General features: G+C 37.5%; 1 protein-coding gene and 1 pseudogene across 4 annotated transcripts in view; one reads left to right on the top strand and one right to left on the bottom strand.

Annotated features, from left to right (window-relative positions):
- MAP2K5 (mitogen-activated protein kinase kinase 5) overlaps positions 1-20,131 on the bottom strand; it is a 254,155-nt gene that overhangs the window by 164,695 nt on the left and 69,329 nt on the right. For all 4 annotated transcript variants that reach the window (XM_045823533.1, XM_045823535.1, XM_045823534.1 and 1 more), the window contains exon 9: positions 4,120-4,159. In XM_045823533.1, the coding sequence (XP_045679489.1) occupies positions 4,120-4,159 (40 nt within the window). The remainder of the gene's footprint in view (positions 1-4,119; positions 4,160-20,131) is intronic.
- Positions 152-773, top strand: LOC123808337 (annotated as a pseudogene).

The raw sequence follows: 20,131 nt of genomic DNA, 5'->3' as shown, positions 1-20,131 counted from the left end.
TTGTAAATGACAGTAAGCTTTTCATTGGAAAGAATGCAAGCCAAAAGACAATAAAATAGTATCCTTAAAATACTGAAACAGCAGTCAACCTAGATTCTCTCTCTAGCAAAAATACCTTCCAAAATGAAAGTCAAATATACACTCTGCAGATATGAAAAAGCAGGGGGATTTACCGCCAGAAGACTTGTGCATTATAAGAAATGTAAAAGAGCTCTTTCTCAGCTACAAGGGAGCCAACATCCTGGGGGCCCAGAGATGGGTTTGTTGCACAACCTACATGACCCTGCAGAGACTCTTCAAGAAATCCCACCTCAACCAAGAGCTGAAGCTGATGGGCGAGTATGGGCTTTAGAGCAAATGGGAGGTCTGGAGGGTCAAATTCACCCTGGCCTAGGTCCGCAAGGCTGCTCAGGGGCTGCTGACTAAAGCTGGATGAGAAAGCCCCACAGCGTCCATTTGAAGGCGGTGTCCTATTGTGGTGCCTGGTCCACACGGGGAGCTGGACAAGGCCAGGGTGAAGCCGAATTACATCCTGGGCCTGAAGATCAAGGATTTCTCAAACAGGCACCTACAGACCCAGGTATTCAAGCTGGGCTTAGTTAGCCAAATCCATCCATCACATCCAGGTGCTGATTCGCCAGCTCCACACCCAGGTCTGTGAGCAGGTGGTAAACATCCAGCACTTCACTGTCTGCCTGGACTCCCCAAAGCACTTTGACGCCTCCCTCCTGTCCCCATATGGGGGTGGCCAATGCCAGGAAGGGCCAGGGTAGGGCTGGAGCCAGCGATCACAAGGAGGGTCAAACCTGCATATCTCCCTGAACTGGGGAGTGTCTAGTTCTCCAGTCAAATAATAAAACAGATCAACACATAAAAAAAGAAAGAAAGGTAAAAGAAGGAGAGTCTTCAGACAGAAAGGAAATTAAACCAGATGAAAATCTGGATCCATACAAAGAAATGAAGAGCACTGGAACTGGTGAAAATGTGAGTAAATAAAAATATTTTCTTATTTTTTCAATGTCTGTAAAAGACAACTGTAAGCAAGAATAGCAACAGTGTGTCCTGGGGTTTATCACGTGAGTATATAGAATGTATGATTACGAAGGCCAGGATGTGGAAAAGCAAAGTACACTATGTAAAGCATATTATGTAAAGTTCTCACACTATAAAGTGGTACAATATTACTGGAATGTATACTATAATAAGTTAAAGTAACTCTAAGGCTAAAAAAAGGACAGAATGAATAGAAAACAAAGATCAAGACGACAGATTTGAATTTGACCATATCAATAATCACATGAAATGTAAATGATCTAATTGCCCCAAATAAAAGTGGAGATTATCAGACTAGATTTAAATATAAGACCCAGCTATATGCTGCCTACAAGAAGTCCATGTCAAGTATAAAGACTCAGCAGGTTAAAAGTAAAAGCATATCATGTTAACACCAGTCAAAGCTGGAGTAGCTATATTAATATCAGCAAATGTAGATTTCAGAGCCAAGAATAATACCATGGATAAAAAAGGTCACTTCATAATGACAAAGGGGCCTATTCATCCAGAGGACATAACAATCCTAAATGTATCTAACAGACCTTCAAAAATATTAAGTAAACCAATGATAAAACTATAAGGAAAAAATAGACAAATCCACAATTACTGCTGGAGAGTTCAATACCCCTTTTTCAATAATTGATAGATCAGTTGATAAAACTCAGTGAAGATGATTTTAAACAACACTATCAGACAACTTGATCTAACATTTATACAATACACTTTATAATGGACTACACATTCTTTTCATGTGCACAGGAAACACCAAAATAATTCATATTCTGGGCCATAAAAATCTCAATAAATTTAAAATAATTCCAGTGATACAAAGTATATTCTCTGACCACAACTGATTTAAATTAGAGATCAATAACAAAGCTATCTGGAAAATCCCCACATATTTGGGAACTAACCACTTCTAAAATTTAATGAAGAACTCCACCAGGTTTGAAGTAATGGCACATTTATTTTTTCTGGATTATGACTATTACGTAAGCATCATGTTTTTGCCTTCAGTACCAAAAGCTCAGGGATAAGCAAAAAAGAGTAAACAATAATCACACCTACTCTTAAATCATTCATTCACTCAGCTCAGTCTGACCATCTAGCATGCTGTAGAATTTAGAGATACACAGTGAATACAATACGGGCCTTGTTGTAAAGCTCAGTTTTATGGTCGGGTCTAATGAGTTGTGTATTTGTAAACCACTACTGCTTTTATTTATTGAAAGTCTCTACTTTAACACCTCTTTTAAAATGTGTCTTCTTTACAACTGCTTTTAATCCTTTCCAGAAACAACTGTAACACCTTTGCCATACCTATATAAATAGTCATGCACAAGAATTTTAATGTTAGCCTAGCTTAAATGTAATTTAAGGTGAGCCCAGCCTCACCTAAAGCTACTTGAGTTATTAAAACTGGACTTCATAATGTCGCATAACACACTACAGGTATTGTACCAGGTGTAGTATGGAAAAAGAACTCTGGCCTACACTGAGTCTTCACTTCAGTTTAACCTTACTAAAAGGTATAATCAATTGCAATTTAGTTGTTCAGATTCCTAGTTTCTAGATAAGATAAAAGATGCAGAAATCAGATATACTACATAAATGTAAGGGAAAGAGACTGAATTCTTGCTGGGAATAGCTAAGAAAGCATCATGGGGGAGATGAACCATGAAAGGATAGATGGAAATCAGAAAGAGGAGCAATGGTAATACTTGTATAAAGGCTTCCTGGTGAGGCAGAGGACATGCACTTTGGAGTCAAATGGATTTTGTTTTAAATCCTGTCCCTGGCTGTTTCAACTGTGTTATCTTGAACTGTTCAGCTTTCTGAGTCTCAGTCCTCTCAAATCTAAAATGCACAGGCTTACTTTGCTGTTTTTAAGGATTACAGATAATAGTCATATGACATCTAGCATAGTAACTGGCATATACTAGTTACACAAAAAAATAACAGCTTTCATGATTAAGGGTCCGGAGACTAGAGATGCAGGGTGTGACAAGAGGTCACAGACAGGTAATACAGAGGTGTGGCTGTAGAGTAGGAAGGGGCTGATCTGAAGAGGACCCGACCGGTTCGTGGGGGGAGGCACAAAGCAGGTCTAACCAGTCTGTTAGCTAAGAACCCAGGGTTAGAGGGTTAGAAGTGGGGTTCTGTGGAACCTGAGGAAGCCTAGGGTTCAGTCAGAGGTACAGTTCAAGAGAGTCCATTGGGAAAATCTTGGATAAAATAAGGGGAAGATGAAGCTCCAACAGCCAATGCCAGAAATTAAGCTGCAAATGTCAGGGCAGAATTGGGATGCTGGTGCATGGCAGGGATGAGGTGTAAAGTACAACGGGGTGGCAGCAGGTGAGGCATATTTTAGGTAACTGCCCAGAACATCCATGAGACATGTGCGGCTTGACTGCTGGTGGGTGTGGTGCTGGGCTATTTCGGAATCTGGTAATGGGTCACACATCTTAGGTTTTACAATGTACAGGATGGGGGGTGGGTGCCAAGACAGTGACGTGGTCAGATCTGTGATTCAATTTCTCAACTCTGGTGGCAGAGTAAAGGGGCACAGGAGAAGAAAAAGATCAAAGTACAATGATGAAATTGTTATAAAAAATCCCGGTATGGGGTAGGTGAGCCTGATACAAGGCCCAGGCAATGAGGATAAGAACGGCAAGAAAGTGACAAATGGACGCATTTCAGGGAAAATTTCCAACAGGTCATGGTAACTTACAAGATGTCGGAGATAAAAGAAAAAAGGAGTGAATAACTACTAAGGTTCTGAGCTGCAAGACGAGGAAGACAGTGATGCCACTTAACAGGAAACAGAGAGAGAAGTGGAGGCAACAGTGATGAGAAGACTCACCATGCCAAGGTGCTACTTAAAACACCCTCGGGAGCTTGAATGTCACAGCAGTGCCACAACTTCCGCCACCTACCAGCCAAACCTAAAACCATCTCATTTCCTTTTCACGACTGCCTGTGACTCAAGCTAAACGTGGAGAAGTGGGAGGGGGTGTAGAAGCATCAAGAATGTCATGAATTTCATGAAATTTATCCACCACTTACCTTTACAGCTAGTATTTTCCCACTTGGGACATGATATGCTCTATGGGAAGAAAGAACAATAACAAAATTACTTGAGATCACTAAACAACCTAGACGATGGTGAAGGACATAAGTGTAAATCTGAACACATCTGCAGCCATGGGATATGTGGCACTTCCAAAGAATACTAATAACACCAGTAATTTACATTTCTATTGAGCTTAATGGTTTACAAAATGATTCATTACACATTACCTTAAAATAATCCTCTAAGGTAATAGTGGCATTATTATCTTCCTTTTATGGATGAGAACTTTGAAGCATAGAAAAGTTAAGTAGTTTGCCTAATGGCACAAAGTCAGTAAGTGGCAGAACTATACTTCAAATCCAGGTCTTCTGGCTCTATTTCCTTTACAACACACTGTCAGTGCCAGTGAGAGTGTGGGAGTGTGTCAGTGTGTGAGCGTGTGAGTGTGTGTGGAGGTCTTCTCTAGCTCTGTGCTAAGCACTAGACAAAGACATACAAAATGGGAGGTTTTTCTTTTGTTTATTTCAATTATATACACAAGTCAACTCTATTCCCACATTTCATCAAAATAATATGGAATTAGCTATAGCTTAAGATACAAATTCGTATAAGTCACAGGTTTATAAGATTCAAATATGTGGTTCATCCTTTCCTAAAACTGGTATCTCTCAATATTAAAAAAGCTTCAGAAGAGAGAAAAGCTCAAGTGATGAGTTAAGTGAAATAACTACAATTTAAGTCAAGCAGTATGAATACATTCATTCATAAAACAGAGAATAAGGTTTGCAGAAGTAAATACCATTATTTCATCAAGACCTTTTGTGTTTCAATGAAATGTGTGGCCTTTCATGCATGTACTGAAAGGACTACCCATTCTGACCATTATCCAGAAACAATCTGCCTCGTATAAAAAATTCAGAACGACGCACACAACATGAACAGGCACTGTTACTGCACGTCCGTGAGAGTATGAAGAAACAAATTATTTTGGAAGAATTCAAGTCCTGCTCCACAGAGGATTCTGCATGTTAGCCAAGAGCTGATTGTTCTTCCTCTCACCTGGCTAGTGTTAAGTGGTGGTGAGGGCGGGGGCAGGGAACAGGGGGAGGGATGTAATTCAGCTTGCCAGGAATTCCCTGTCCTCAGATGCCAAGTTGCAAAATTAACCAGGTTTCCAATTTCTACTACTAAGCAGTAAATTTTACTTAGTAGTAAAAATTGCTCATTCATTTTATTATTTTTTGGAGATATCATTGACATGTAACATTATCTTAATTTTGGGTATATAACAATGATTTGATATTTATATATGTATATTGCAAATGAATAACCCCAATATGTCTAGTTAACATCCATTACCATACATGATTACAAAAATAAAATAAAATATGCATTCCATTATTATCAGATGAAAACATTTTGTTGTTTTGGCAGAAGTATTTGTGTGGTTATTCTAACTAATGTTTTAAACAGCTTTATTGAGATATAATATATATGAAGTTCACTTACGTGTATAATTCAATGATTTTTAGTAAATTTACAGAACTGTGCAATCACTGACAAGTATTTTTAAAGCAACAGACTTATGGATATAATTTAGTTATCAAGAACCTACAAGAATTTATAACTTTTCATATGTAATAATGTTATGAATTCAGGTAAGACCAGGAAAAACATGTAAATGTTTGTAAGTATCTGTATATGAGTGTTATAAAAAATTCATTCTGCTTTTCCTTCTTGAGTGGACAAGGTTGAGCCAATTTTGGAAGGTAAACTTAGCCTTTATTTTATCAATTATAGAGAAATTATATCTCATTTAAAGGACAAGCAAGATTATAAAATTTGGCAATTGTTCACTTTACCAGAGTTCTTTAATCTGTAAAAGTATCTACAGACTTTCTCTAAACATCAACTTCCCTAGTGTACATAAATACTATTAAGTTTATAAAACTTAAATTATTTAAAAATTTTATACTTTATATAAAGTGATATGTTTTATACTTTATATAAAGTGATAAAGTGGAACCCCTATATTATAAAGGGTTTAGAACAAATTACCACTTACTTCACTATCTATGTTAACATCAGACTTTACAACATGAAACCCCATTTTCAAGTTATGATTTGATTTATTACATATTCTGAATTCATGTAATAAAGTGATATAGAAAAACATACGCTGTATTTTCCTCAGTGCCTGGCAGAGAAGTAGTTGTACTAAGCTAATGTGAAATGTGATTTGAAGGAATTTAGTAACTTTATTCCATATAAATATAGGTAATATAATATGTAAAATTTAATGATATATTATTTTTCCTCTTGTATACTACAGACTCCTTTAATTTCAACTGTTAAAAACACTCTGTATTAGAATCACTAACCAAAAATTCAAATGTGAAGACTAACAGTTGAACAGACTAACAAGGATTCAAAACTTAAAAAAAGAACAGTGCTGTCACTTTGGACAACAACCTGGACTTTTGAGACCAACAGCAGCGATAAGTAAATGATCAGCAGATAGTCTAATATATGTACACCATACTGAACGGCTTGGTAACTTAATTAGCTTGTCAAGAAAGCCGATCTCTTTTCCAAAAGAAAGGTCTCTTATTTCTAAGTGAAATACAAGGGGAGGCTTGATGATTTAATTATGATGCACGCTAATTCATCCATGGAATTTTGGGTTCGATTTCGAGCAACAAAGGTGCTGTGTGGTTTGGTTTACAGTGCAATGACAGTACCGATTTAACATTTAATCATCAAGGAGAAGTGGATGACAAAGGCAATGCCAGCTATGAGCGGAGTGTGCCCCTTAACTTTGCAAATGGAATTCCACCTGGAGAAAAGGAATTTGTTTACTTTCAACGAATGCTGCATCTCAATAGTCTTGACCTTCTGCAACACATTAACTGTAAAGTGATTAATGAAGTTTGAATGGAGGCTCTGGTTACACCAAAAGACAACTATACACCTCTGCATCCTTTTAATTAACAGCTAACACTTCAAATTAGTTTGCTGTTGCCACAGTAATTACCTGTCCCAATGAGTGCATGGAGAAGCATTGCATGAGATATTTTCAGTGCTTAGTCTTGAGTGCTCCATTTTGCTTGTGACCAGCACAGACCTTCAGGGAATATTCCCAGCTCTTAGAACTAAGCATGCAATGCACACATTTTAAGATGGCAAAAGCTAGTACCTTGGCATAATTTTTTTGAGTATTTAAAATAAAAAAGAGCCCAGCAAAAGAGAAGAACAATCGTTATCCATACTTTCTCTCCTTTTTCATTTGGAACAATTGGTTCCAGACGACTGACAAAAGCAGTGATGTCAACTGTTAATTCTAGCAGAGTACAGAATCAGAAAAGTTACTGAGCCAGTAGGAAATATAGAGACTTACCTAGTTTAATCCTTTCCTTTTACAGTGGAAACACCCAAAACCCAGGTTAAAAAAACTTGTCTAAACTCACACACTAGTCAATGGCAAAGCCAAGAGCTGGAACTATGGCAGAATATACATATTTTAGTACCTAAGGGGATCATATAGTGACATTTAAGTTTTCTTCACTGTGTTCTAAACAGGGAAATAATAATTCAAAACTCACAGAGGTGCTGGCCTACCTCGAGCAGGTGAAGGACCACCATACCTGACCCTCTCCAGACAACGAAGCTTCCCATAACCACTACCGATCTATCTGGACAGGCAGAGCAAAGGGCGGGGGCTCTGAAGTCACTGCCTGGGTTCTGATCCCAGCTCTGCCACTTAGTAACGACGTAAACCTGGGCTATTGATAAACCTCACTCTGTGTCAGTTGTCTCAAGTCTGGAATGGGGAAATCGGTCCCCACATTATAGAGTTGTGAGGATGCAGTGAGGTAACACAGGCAAAGCGTTGAAGACAGGACTGGTGTGCATTATATTTTAAGAAACTGGAAGTTTTGGGGTAGCTAGGTGTTCTGAGAGTAGAACCTACCGAAACAGACTAACAGCAAGTTGGCTTTAACAATGAAGACTGGCAAATGGCTGCAGCATATCATTTATTAAGAAAAACCAGTAGACTGACTTATGTCGAACTAACTTTGAGGACAAAGAATTAAAATAGCCACCTGATACGCAATGGTTACACCATGATTCAAATTCCAGACTTCTCACTGTGCTTCTCTCATGCTCACTGCCGAACTTATTCACGCTGCAGACAGACGTTGTCAGGGCCACATCTGCTGAGGTGTTCATCTCAGCAGAAATCCACCTGCCATCGCCATGGCTAAATGAGCCCCTTACATTTTTCATTCCTCTTGGGTTAAATAAATAGGAAAAATATAAATTACCCTAAAAAGAATCCACATACCTTCCTTTAATATACAGTTGACTATCAAACAGCACACAGTGGGGGTGCCTACCCACTGCACTGTCAAAAATCCATGTATAACTTTTGATTTCCCCAAAACTTAACCACCCTCAGTATCCGAGGGAGGCTGGTTCCAGGGCCTCCATGGATACCAAAATCCACAGATGCTCATGCTGCATACATAAAATAGTATGGAACAATGCATCCAGTCAGTCCTCTACATTTTTGGACTCTCAATTGTGGTCTAAATACGGTACAGGTATTTATTGGGGGAAAAATCTACATATAAGTGGACCCACACAGTACAAACTAGTGTTGTTCAAGGGTCAACTCATAAACTATAAAATTTCGAAGCCTCTCCTGGTCTTCAGATTGTAGTAGCTCTGTTATAACTCCTAGAGTACAATGCAGAAATACTGCTCGAGCTTGTCTAACATACTTGGCAGAACTACCACGTCTGATTATTTTTTTGTGTGCTTTGTACAAGTCCTGGCCCATGGTAGGTGCTCTCTATGTAATAAACATTCAACAAATGATTATTACTTCTGGATGAAACTGAAATCTGCCACGTGGATTGTATGTTACAAAGGAATTCTACATACATTTAATTAATTCCATAATCTTATGAACAGGATTTATTTTCCCCTCAGCTTTACTGAGATATAATTGATATGTAACGTGAGCAGGAGTTATTATCATCATTCCCATTTGGGTGTATTTCTAACTGCCGAATCAAAAATCTTTACAAGGACCTCACAATCTAGACCTTGGTCAGCTCACCAATCCCTCCTCCTGCCAGTCTGCCTTAGACACAAGACTCACTTTGTTCCACCAAACACGATCCCCCCTCAGGCCCTTTGCACCTACTCCTCAGGCCTGAGCCACTTGGCTCGCTCCATCCCTTCCTTCAAGTCCAATGTTAGCTCTTTGACTATGCTATATAAAACAGCTCATTCTCTCGTTCTTTAATCTTTACAGAATTCACTGACACCTAATTAATTAATTATTTGTCTTCTACCACTAGAAAGCAGGCTCCATGAAAACATGGACGTTCTTCTTTTTTGTTCACTGTCATATCTCCGGTGTCTGAAACTGTGCTGGACACATTTTATAAATATTTGTTGACTGAATGAATAAATTTCCTCAATTGTTATAGGTTTATTTTTGTTTTTTATTTTTAAGACAGTTTTAAAATTTTCTAGAAATTTGGCTATTTTCTGTCTTCAAATTTGTCGTTATAAACTTATTCCTAGTATCCTCTTATTTTTAAAATCTCTGCTCTGTCTAGAAATATGTCCCCCTACTACCAGTTTTATTGAGATACAACTGACATACATGACTGTATAAGTTTAAGGTGTACAGCATAGTGGTTTGAATTATATACATTATAGAATGATTACCATTATCAGTTTAGTTAGCATCCATCATCCCATATAGATAGAATAAAAAGAGACAGCAAAACAAGAAAAAATATTTGCATTGTGAGGAGAAATCTTAGGATTCACTCTTAACAGCGTTTCTATGTCACACAGCAGTGCAGTGTTAGCTGTGTTTGTCATGCTGTCCCTCATGTCCCCACACTTCTTCATCTTATAACTGAAAATCTGTACTTTCTGACCATCTTCCTCCTATTCCCCTTTTCTTCCCCTTTGTCTTTTTAAATCTTTGTGTGTGTGTGTGTGTGTGTGTGTGTGTGTGTCTTCTCTCTGTTATACTTGATCAGTTTTTCCTAGAAACCAGCTTTTGGGTTTCTTGAATTTTAATTTCATTAATATTTTTTCCTATAGTATTTCTTTCCTCCCATCTCCTTCAGGTTTAAACCCCCTCCCTTTAAAAATGTTCTTCAGGTAGCTGCTGAGCCTATTAATATTGTTTTTCTTGTCTAATGTATGTACAAAAAACTATCCTTTAAGTAAGACTTTGGCTGCATCCATGAGTTTTCATATACAGTATTTTTTACTCTTTAGGTGTAAATATTTTTATTTCCATTATGATATATTTTATGATCTGTAAGTTATTTACATGCATGTATTTAAATTTTCAATTGTATAAGGGGGTTAATTTATTGATTTCTAAACTAATTGTATTACAGTCAGAAAAAGTGACCTACATATTAGAGAGAATTACAGGAAAACTTGAAAAACCCATAGACAAAGTGGGAGAATGTTTCTCAGTAATCAATAGATCAATCAGATAAAAATTAATAAGGTATAGAAGATCTTAACATCACAATTAACAGGCTGGTTACTGATCCTATATGGACCTCTCTGTCAATCAAACTGAGAATATCCATTATTTCCAGGTATATAAAATTTATTTTAAAGAAAAACTAGGGCGCAAAGCAGGTCAATAAAGTATGTAACACACAGGTCACTTTTTCTGACTACAATATGTCAGGCAGTGTAAGTGCAATGAAAATTAAAGCTAAGGATATAGAGAGTGATCAAGATTAGAAGTATGCTTTTTTATATTAGGGTGGGCGGTCCGGGGATGCCTCTCTCAGCAGGTGACACATGAACAGTAAAGGGGCATAACATTTATATATCTGGAGGAAGAGGACCCCAGACAGAGGAGATGGTGTGCTCAGAGGCCCTGGTGTGGAAGTGTGTGTTTGATGTGTATGGAAGTGGGGTAAGCAAGGGGGCTAGTTGTAAGAGATGAGGTTAGAAAGGAAATGGGAGGCCAGACTGTGTAGTACCATTTAGGCCAATGTGAAGACTTTGACTATTATTCTCAGTGACATGAGAGCCATGGTGAGAGGAAGGAAAGCTTATACATATTTTTGAAAGATCATTTTGGTTGCCGGGTAAAGAGAACACACCGTAGGAAAGTAAGGATAGAGGAAACTAACTGGGAGGCTACTGTAATAGTCCTAGCAAGAGATGCTAGAGGTTGGGAATAGGGTGGTAGGAAAAGAGTGGTGAGAGGTGTTTGGCTTCTTAAAATAATTGTGAGGACAAGCCAATAACATTTGAGGATAAATCTGGTGGTCTGAGAGAAAACAGAGGATTAAGAGTGACTGTAAAGTTTTTACAATAAGCAACTTGAAGAATAGAGTTTCCACTTACTGAGAGTGGAAGAACAATAAAAGGAGCAGGTTTCGGAGGAAATCCAGAATTCAGTTTTACCTAAATTCTGAAATGCCTAAAAGACATCTAACTGGTAAGTAGATAGAGATAAACCTAAAGGACAGGGCTTCATCAACAGAAGATGCCATGTAAAGCCTCAGAACTAGAAGAGCTCCTTTGGGACTTACATTAAATAGAAAAAAGGTCTGAGGACTGGGCTTGAGGGACTCCAAATTCAGAAGTCAGGAAGATGAGAAGGAACCAGTAAAGGATATGAGAAGGTGCAGAATGGAAGCCAGCAACAGAGCCCTGAAAACAGTGTCCCTCGGCCCTGAATATTGATTGGTGCTATATTATAGTTCCCATACTGCTAAGTGCACTACCTTGCAGAGAGCAGATGTTCAAGAAACATGTGAGAGATCCAAGATAGCGGAGGAGTGAGCGGAAGCTACACTAACCTCCTCCCCCAAGACTAATCTGGAAATGCAACTAAACTCTAGAGAAAGTATCCAGAATAACCAACTGAATGAGAAGCTTATAACCATGGACAGACATAAGAAACCAATTCACCATAACGTGACTGGTACACAGTGTAGAGAAGATTCAAGAGGGCTGGCTGGGCTCCCATAGGCAGCAGCTGAAGTGCTGGAGGGATATTTCAAAGGCCAGGGGTTCACCCTGAGAAGTGTGGGGGTTAAACCCCAAGCTGGGCTCACAGCCTACAGCACCAAAGCTGGAAAGGAGCCCAGATAACATCCCCCTGTGAAAAGCAGCAGGGTTTCTGTCTGTCAGGGAGAAATGGCTAGATGTACAGAGAGCCTCTTAAAAGGCCAACACACAAAATTTCTTTTGCATATATATGATGCCTCCAAGAGACCTGATCAGATGGAAAGATACACACAGACTAAAAGTAAAGGGTTGAAAAAAGATATTTCATGCAAATGGAAAAGAAAAAAAGCTGGGGCAGCAGTATTTATATCTGACTAAATAGACTTTAAAACAAATGCTATACTAAGAAACAAAGAAGGACACTACATAATGATACAAGGAATAACCCAACAAGAGGATATAACCCTAGTAAACATTTATACATCCAACACAGGAGCACCTAGATATGTAAAGCAAATCCTGATGGACATAAAAGAAGAGACCAACAGAAATATAGTCATAGTTGAGGATTTTAACACCCCATTGACTTCGATGGATAGATCTTCCAGGCAGAAGATCAACAAGGAGACACTGGCCTTAAATGGCACACTAGATCAAATGGATTTCATCGATATCTTCAGAGCATTTCACTTCAAAGCAGCAGAATATACATACTTTTCAAGTGCAAATGGATGTTTTCTAGGATAAACCACATGTTAGGACACAAAACAAGTCCCAATAAACATAAGATTGAAATCATATCAAGCATCTTCTCTGACAACAATGCTATGAAACTAGAAATCAAACACTGGAAAACACACAAAGACATGGGAGCTAAATAACATGTTATTAAATAATGAGTGGGTCAACAATGAGATCAAGGAAGAAATCAAAAGATACCCTGAAACAAATGAAAATGAGGACACAATAATCCAAAAATCTGTGGGACACTGGGAAAGTAATCCCAAGAGGGAAATTCATAGCATTATAGGCCTATCTCAAAAAAAAAACAAAACACCAAAAAACAAAAAACAGGAAAAAGCTCAAATAAACAATCTAACTTCACACTTAAAGGAAGTTCAAAAAGAACAACAAAGACCAATGTGAACAGAAGGAAGGAAATAAAGATCAAAGCAGAAATATATGAAATAGAGTCTAAAAAATGATATAAAAGATCAATGAATCCCAAGAGCTGATTCTTTGAAAAGATAAACAAGATTGACACACTTTTAACCAGACTTATCAAGAAAAAAAAGACAAACGACTCAAATAAATAAAATCAGAAATGAAAGAGAGAAATAACAACTGACACCAAAGACATACAAAGGATTGTAAGAAAATATTATGAAGAAATATACCAACAAACTGGACAACCTAGATGAAATGGGTAAATTCTTAGAAACATACAGTCCAAAAGTAAATGAGGAACAATGAGAGAGTCTGAATAGACAGATTACACCTAATGAAACTGAAGCAATAATAAAAAAGCTACCAACAGACAAATGCCCTGGACCAGATGGCTACACAGCTGAACTTTACCAAACATCCCAAGAACTAACACCTCTCCTTCTCAAGCTATTTCATAAAAATCAAGAGTAGGGAAGACTCCCAAACTCATTTTACAAGGCCAGCATTACCCTAATTCTAAAACCAGATAAAGACACTACAAAGAAACAAAATTATAGGCCAATATCTCTCATGAGCATAGATGCTAAAATTCTCAACAAAATATTAGCAAACTGAATACAGCAATGCATCATAAAGATCATACACCATGATCAAGTGGGATTTATTCCAGGAATGCAAGATTGGCATAACACTTGTAAATCAATAAATGTAATTCATCACATAAGCAAAATGAAGGATAAAAACTACATGATCATATCAATAACTGCAGAAAAAGCTTTTGATAAAATCCAGCACCCACTTATGATAAAAACTCTCAGCAAAATGGGAACAGAGGGAACCTACTTAAACATAATAAAGGCCATATGTGACAAACCCACTGTCAGCATCATACTCAACAGGCAAAAACTACAAGTGTTCCCCTTAAGATCGGGAACAAGACAGGGATGTCCACTTTCACCACTCTTACTTAACATAGTACTAGATGTCCTAGCCACAGCAATCAGACAAGAAGAAGAAATAAACAGCATCCAAGTTGGAAAGGAGATAAGGTTGTCTTTTTTGCAGATGACATGATATTGTACATAGAGAACTCCAAAGATTCCACCAAGAAACTACTAGAACTGATAAATGAATTCAGCAAAATAGCAGGATACAAAATTAATATCCAGAAATCAGTTGCATTTTTACATATCAATAATGAACTAACAGAAAGGAAAGTTAAAAAAACAATCCCATTCACAATTGCTTAAAAAAGAATAAAAAACCTAGAAATAAACCTAACCAGGATGTAAAAGACGTGTACATGGAAAATTATAAGACACTGAGAAATGGAAGAAGACACAAATAAATGGAAGCACATACCGTGTTCATGGATAGGAAGAATTAACATCATTAAAATGTCCATACTACCCAAAGCAATCTATAGAGTCAATACAATTCCTATCAAGATTCCAATGATGTATTATTTCACAGAGCTATTATTTCAAAAATTTATATGGAACCACAAAAGGTCCCGCATAGCAACAGTGATCCCGAGAAAGAAGAACAAAGTTGGAGGAACCATACTACCTAATATCAAACTGTACTACAAGGCCATAGTAATCAAAACAGCCTGGTACTGGCATAAAAACAGACACATAGATCAAGGGAACAGAACAGAGAGCCCAGAAATAACCCACGACTTTATAGTCAATATTTGACAGAGGAGGCAGACATACACAATGGGCTAAAGACAGTTTATTTAATAAATGGTGTTGGGAAAATTGGACAGATAAGTGAAGAAAAATGAAACTAGGCCACCTTCTTACATCACACACAAGAAAAAATTAAAAATGGTTCAAAGACTTAAATATTAGACCTCAAACCACAAAAATCCCAGAAGAAAACACAGGCAGCAAATTCTCAGATACTGCTTGTAGAAATGTTTTATTGGATATATCACCCAGGCAAGGGAAACAAAAGAAAAAAAGGAAACAAATGGGACTACACCAAACTGAAAACTTTTTGCACAGCAAAGGAAAGTATCAACAAAAGAAAAAGACAACCCACAAAATGGAAGAACATATCTGCTGATACATCTGATAAAGGGTTAATATCCAAAATTTATAAAGTACTTACAATACTCAACACCAAAAAAAACCCATTAAAAAAATGGGCAAATGACCTGTATAGACACTTTTTCCAAAGAGGAAATGCAGATGGTCAATACACATATGAAAAGATGCTCAGTGTCACTGATCATTAGAGAAATGCAAATTAAAACCACAATGAGATACCATCTCACACTGTCAGAATAGCCACCATCAATAAGTCAACAAAGAGCAAGTGCTGGCGAGGACATGGAGAAAGGGGAGCCCTTCTGCACCGTTGGTGGGAATGCGGACTGGTGCAGCCACTGTGCAAAGCAGTGTGGAGATAGCCCAAAAATTAAACATGGATCTGCCTTTTGACCCAGCAATCCCACTTCTGGGAATATATCCGAAGGAACCCAAAACACTAATTCAGAAGAACCAGAAGCACCCTTATGTTCACTGCAGCATTATTTACAATTGCCAAGATATGGAAGCAGCCCAAGTGTCCATCAGTACATGAGTGGATAAAACAACTGTGGGACATTTACACAATGGAATTCTACTCAGCCGTAAAACAGACAATTTTACCCTTTGCAACAGCATGGATAGACCTGGAGAACATTATGCTAAGTGAAATAACCCAATCAGAGAAAGACAAATACCATATGATTTCACTCGTATGTAGAATCTAATGAACAAACTGAATAAGCAAAACAGAGACAGACTCATAGATGGAGAGCAGATGACAGCTAGTAGGGGGTGGTTATGCAGTGGGGGGATTGAGCAAAAAGGAAAAAAGACTCATGGATACCAGCAACAGTGCGGTGATTGCTGGGGACAGGGAGGTATAAGGGGACTAAATGGTAATGGAAAAAATACAATAAAGATTAAAATAAAAAAAAGAAAATGTGACTGATTTTAAAAGTACTACTTGGGGACAAATAAAATTGAGCCTAATATCTGCTGAAATTTCCAATACAGGTGTAGTACAATACATAAAAGGCTAGAGGTTATGCTCACCTTCATGTAAATACTAATGAGAACTTTTTAAAAGGTATATCATTCCAAAGAATAAACTGAATTTCTTTGAGAATCTTTAAAAATAAAAAAGAAAGGAAAAGAAACATTTTCTAAAGTCCTACATTCACACAGGACAGAAGGGAGAAACAACCTGTGTTCGCATTCCAACATCTGGACCCCCACACAAGTTTATGTCATGCGTAAATCAATTGCATCTGTATTTTACAATGTTTACGGAAAGTATTTATGCTTAGAATTTCAAATTCTAGGAGAACCAAAAAAATATGAACCATCCCAGCTGACTCCTGTTCTCAAAATAAATAACCTAGAGCTGATCATATATTTTCTGATAAAGCTTGTACAATCTCAAACAATTAAATTAGGCATCTAATTTCTTTGGTGCTATTCTGCATGTTAATTTCCAAACATTCTAATCAAGTTACTTTAAATTATGAGCAGAAGTAATTTATAATAGGAAGTATCTATGATTCTCTAGCGATTGTGAGGTAGAATGTAATTTAAGAATAGAGGGGTTGATCTATGGTCCAAATGTAAGTATTTCATATTTCAGCATAAATGATAATGCTATGTTACAAATGACAATTTGTTGGCAAAATGGTTATGAAGATGAGTAGGGAAATGCCTTTCCCTGTTTTGCTTCTTGGATCAAGAACCTCCAGAGTGACTGCGTGTATGACGACTTTCGATCCCAACGGCAAAATGAGAACACTGAAACACCCGTCCAGGGAAGGGAGCCGGGCAATTCACTCACATACCACGTGGAAGAAATGCCACTGACACAAGTTCTCTTTCTCACGTAACATACTTTGGAGAAGGTTTGTGAAAAGAGGGGTGCAATTACTCTACAAATTATTTATAAAGTGCTATCAATTGTTGGACAATTCTCTAAACGAATGGGAAACCTAAGAAAATAATCCAGTTACTAAAATGGTGAAAGGAATAGTTAGGAGCTGGCTTAAGAAATAACCAGTAATTAAAAAGGAATGGTCTTATTCTAGGTAAGCAGGAAAGAATGTGGTGTTTGTTTATTTTGCTCCCTGGGTCTCTCTCTTAAAGAACAGGTATGAGGCAAGAAAGATGAGACAAGAAAGACGGTAAGCAAAAGGCTGTTTTAAAGTAAATAGAAGTTACAAATGCATTTGTTATTGGCTTGCTTCAGAGATAGTAATGGCTCTCCTAAGTGATAAAATCAGTTCTCTGTTTTTCAGGCAAAAATTTGACAGTTTGTGAATTCCCTGATTCTCTGCTCTTTGAATGCCATGCAGGATGTCCACTAGAGAGAGGCAGGGCAAAAGGCAGGACAATGGAAAGGAGACAAGGTGAAAGAGAAACCTCTCTGAGAACTGATTCGTTATGACAAAAGGTTTCATTGGGAGTAGAGAAACCATGGTCGAAAATAAGATTTCTGACTGGTTATTCATTTATGCAATTATTTATGCAATTCTTAATTCTTGTTAGCATAGAAAGAGTTGGCCATACTGAGATTTAATTATTAAATCTACTTCCTTATTACAAAGATATGGTATCTATTAAAGCCGGTATGATACAAGATCATTTGTTTCCACACTTACAGATGCTGTTTTCTTGCTCATAAGATCACATTTTATTTATTTCCCCCCCAAAATTAACTGATTTTATGCAAATTTAAAATAACCAATGAAAGTCTTTTTCCATTCTAACACTTTATAGCCTTGGCACAAAATAAAATTAAAACAAAAAGAAAGGAGATGATAGACATTAAAGGGCTAAATGTGCCACTAGGAGATAAATACCCAGCATGAGGTGATACATTTAAAAAAATTACTGTTATTCTATCACAGTTGTCCCATTTTTCTCCCTTTGCCCTCCTCCGCCCAGCCCACCTCCCCCATGGTCAATCCCCACACCGTTGTCCGTGTCTATGGGTCATTCATCAGAGGCGATACATTTTGAATCTCCTATTTAAAGTAAGGAACCTGAGAGTCAGCTGTATTACATTATCCCAAAAGATTAGAAGGCTGAACAATTCTGAAGCATAGACCAAACCAATAGTATCCTTCTTTGCCTTATGAAAGCGCATAAATGCTTGAGTATATGTATACACATGTGAACAAAACAAAAACCTTTTGTTATCTTGTGAGATTAACACCCTCATGTCATCTTTTAATGCTTCAACATGTTTTCAGTAACTGAATGCAAACTAGCTGTGGTTCAGTTCATGAAAAACTTATTTTATTGCTTTGATCGTTTTAGAGATTTGTTCTCTTCGCAGGTTTCTTTGGGGTGGATTTTACCAATATGTTGCACACTAAAATAGCCATCCACAGAATTCAAATAGTTTCAGGGAAATCAACACTGACAGTTGTTGCCTTCCATAATAGATAAACACATTAGCCAGGCTCTAGCTGCTAAAATAGGAAATCCAAAGTAAACAGCAGTTGTAGAAAGATGCTTTTATGTAGACTGTACTAGTTCAAATAACAGTCTATGCCAACCCTCCTTCTGCATAAAAAGCCTATTACACATGCTTGACTACTGATTGCAAAATAATTTGTTGTTAAACAACACCCCCTCCATCCCTGCAGATAGTTTAAGGGTCAAACCAAACATGTCACTAGGTTACAGATACTAACAACTCTCTCAAGGTGGTGATCATACTTGGGGTCTACAAACCAACCTGACATGTGATATGAGGAACTTGGCTAGGTTAGAAAAATTTCCAATCAGAGAAAAGCTACTATAACCCTACATTTTATCATGTCTTCTTTCTATTTACTCTGCTTATATGCCCCTTTTTACTCCCACACCTGTCTCAAAGTTAATGTGGTCATCACTGTCTACATATTTCTTCCATAAAGTGATGGGCCTGGTTCAAGCCTTTAACACTCCCCACACCAACTAGAGTGATGTCTTTTAATATATTGTCTAAATACCTTTGAGATCAAGGAAGCTACCATCATAATGATCCCTTATCAAAGGTTCTGGAAAAAATGTAATGGGAAAAACAGAGACGAGAAATGAAAGCCTGAAGATAAGAATGGAAGAAAGAAATGGAATAGTTAGGTAGGGAAATGTAGGGAAAATAGAAATACCTTGAGGATTAACTAGCTAGGCAAATTTTCTCCTGAAATGTTTTCATTACAATGTAATCTCTACTCACAGTTTCTTGGTGGAAAGCCAGTAATATATCACTTTCCAAAATCAGGTACCAAAATGTCTTTTTCAAAATACTTCCACCCTGGCTGGTGTGGCTCAGTGGATTGAGTGCCAGCCTGTGAACCAAAGGGTCGCCAGTTCAACTCCCAGTTGGAGCACAAGCCTGGGTTGCAGGTCAGGTCCCTGGTAGGGGGAGCGCATGAGAGGCAACCGCACACTGATGTTTCTCTCCTTTTTTTTCTCCCTCCCTTACCCTCTCCCTAAAAATCTTTAAAATAAATAAAATATTTTAAAAAACACTTCCTTCTACTAATAATTAATATTTTAATGTGCTTTATAGTTTATAAAAAGTGTTTTTTTGTAAAGAGATGCTACTTGATTTGCAAAATCAGATGTAGGGTAGATATTCTTATTACCCCCACTTGGTAGGTAAGGAAAGGAAGACTTGGTGATGTTAACAACTGCTTCAGGGTTCTTATCTGATAAGCATCGGAGTGGGAAGTAGGTTCAAGTTCTCTGTAGCCAAATCCAATGCCTGTCCCCATAAGCCCCTGCAAACATATAGACT

Source organism: Phyllostomus hastatus, unplaced genomic scaffold (assembly GCF_019186645.2).
Source record: "Phyllostomus hastatus isolate PE091 unplaced genomic scaffold, TTU_PhHast_1.1 phas_scaffold_501, whole genome shotgun sequence".
In the NCBI taxonomy this organism is placed as follows: Eukaryota; Metazoa; Chordata; class Mammalia; order Chiroptera; family Phyllostomidae; genus Phyllostomus; species Phyllostomus hastatus.
Note: the sequence above shows the minus strand (reverse complement) of the source record. Positions and strands in the feature narration are given on the sequence as shown.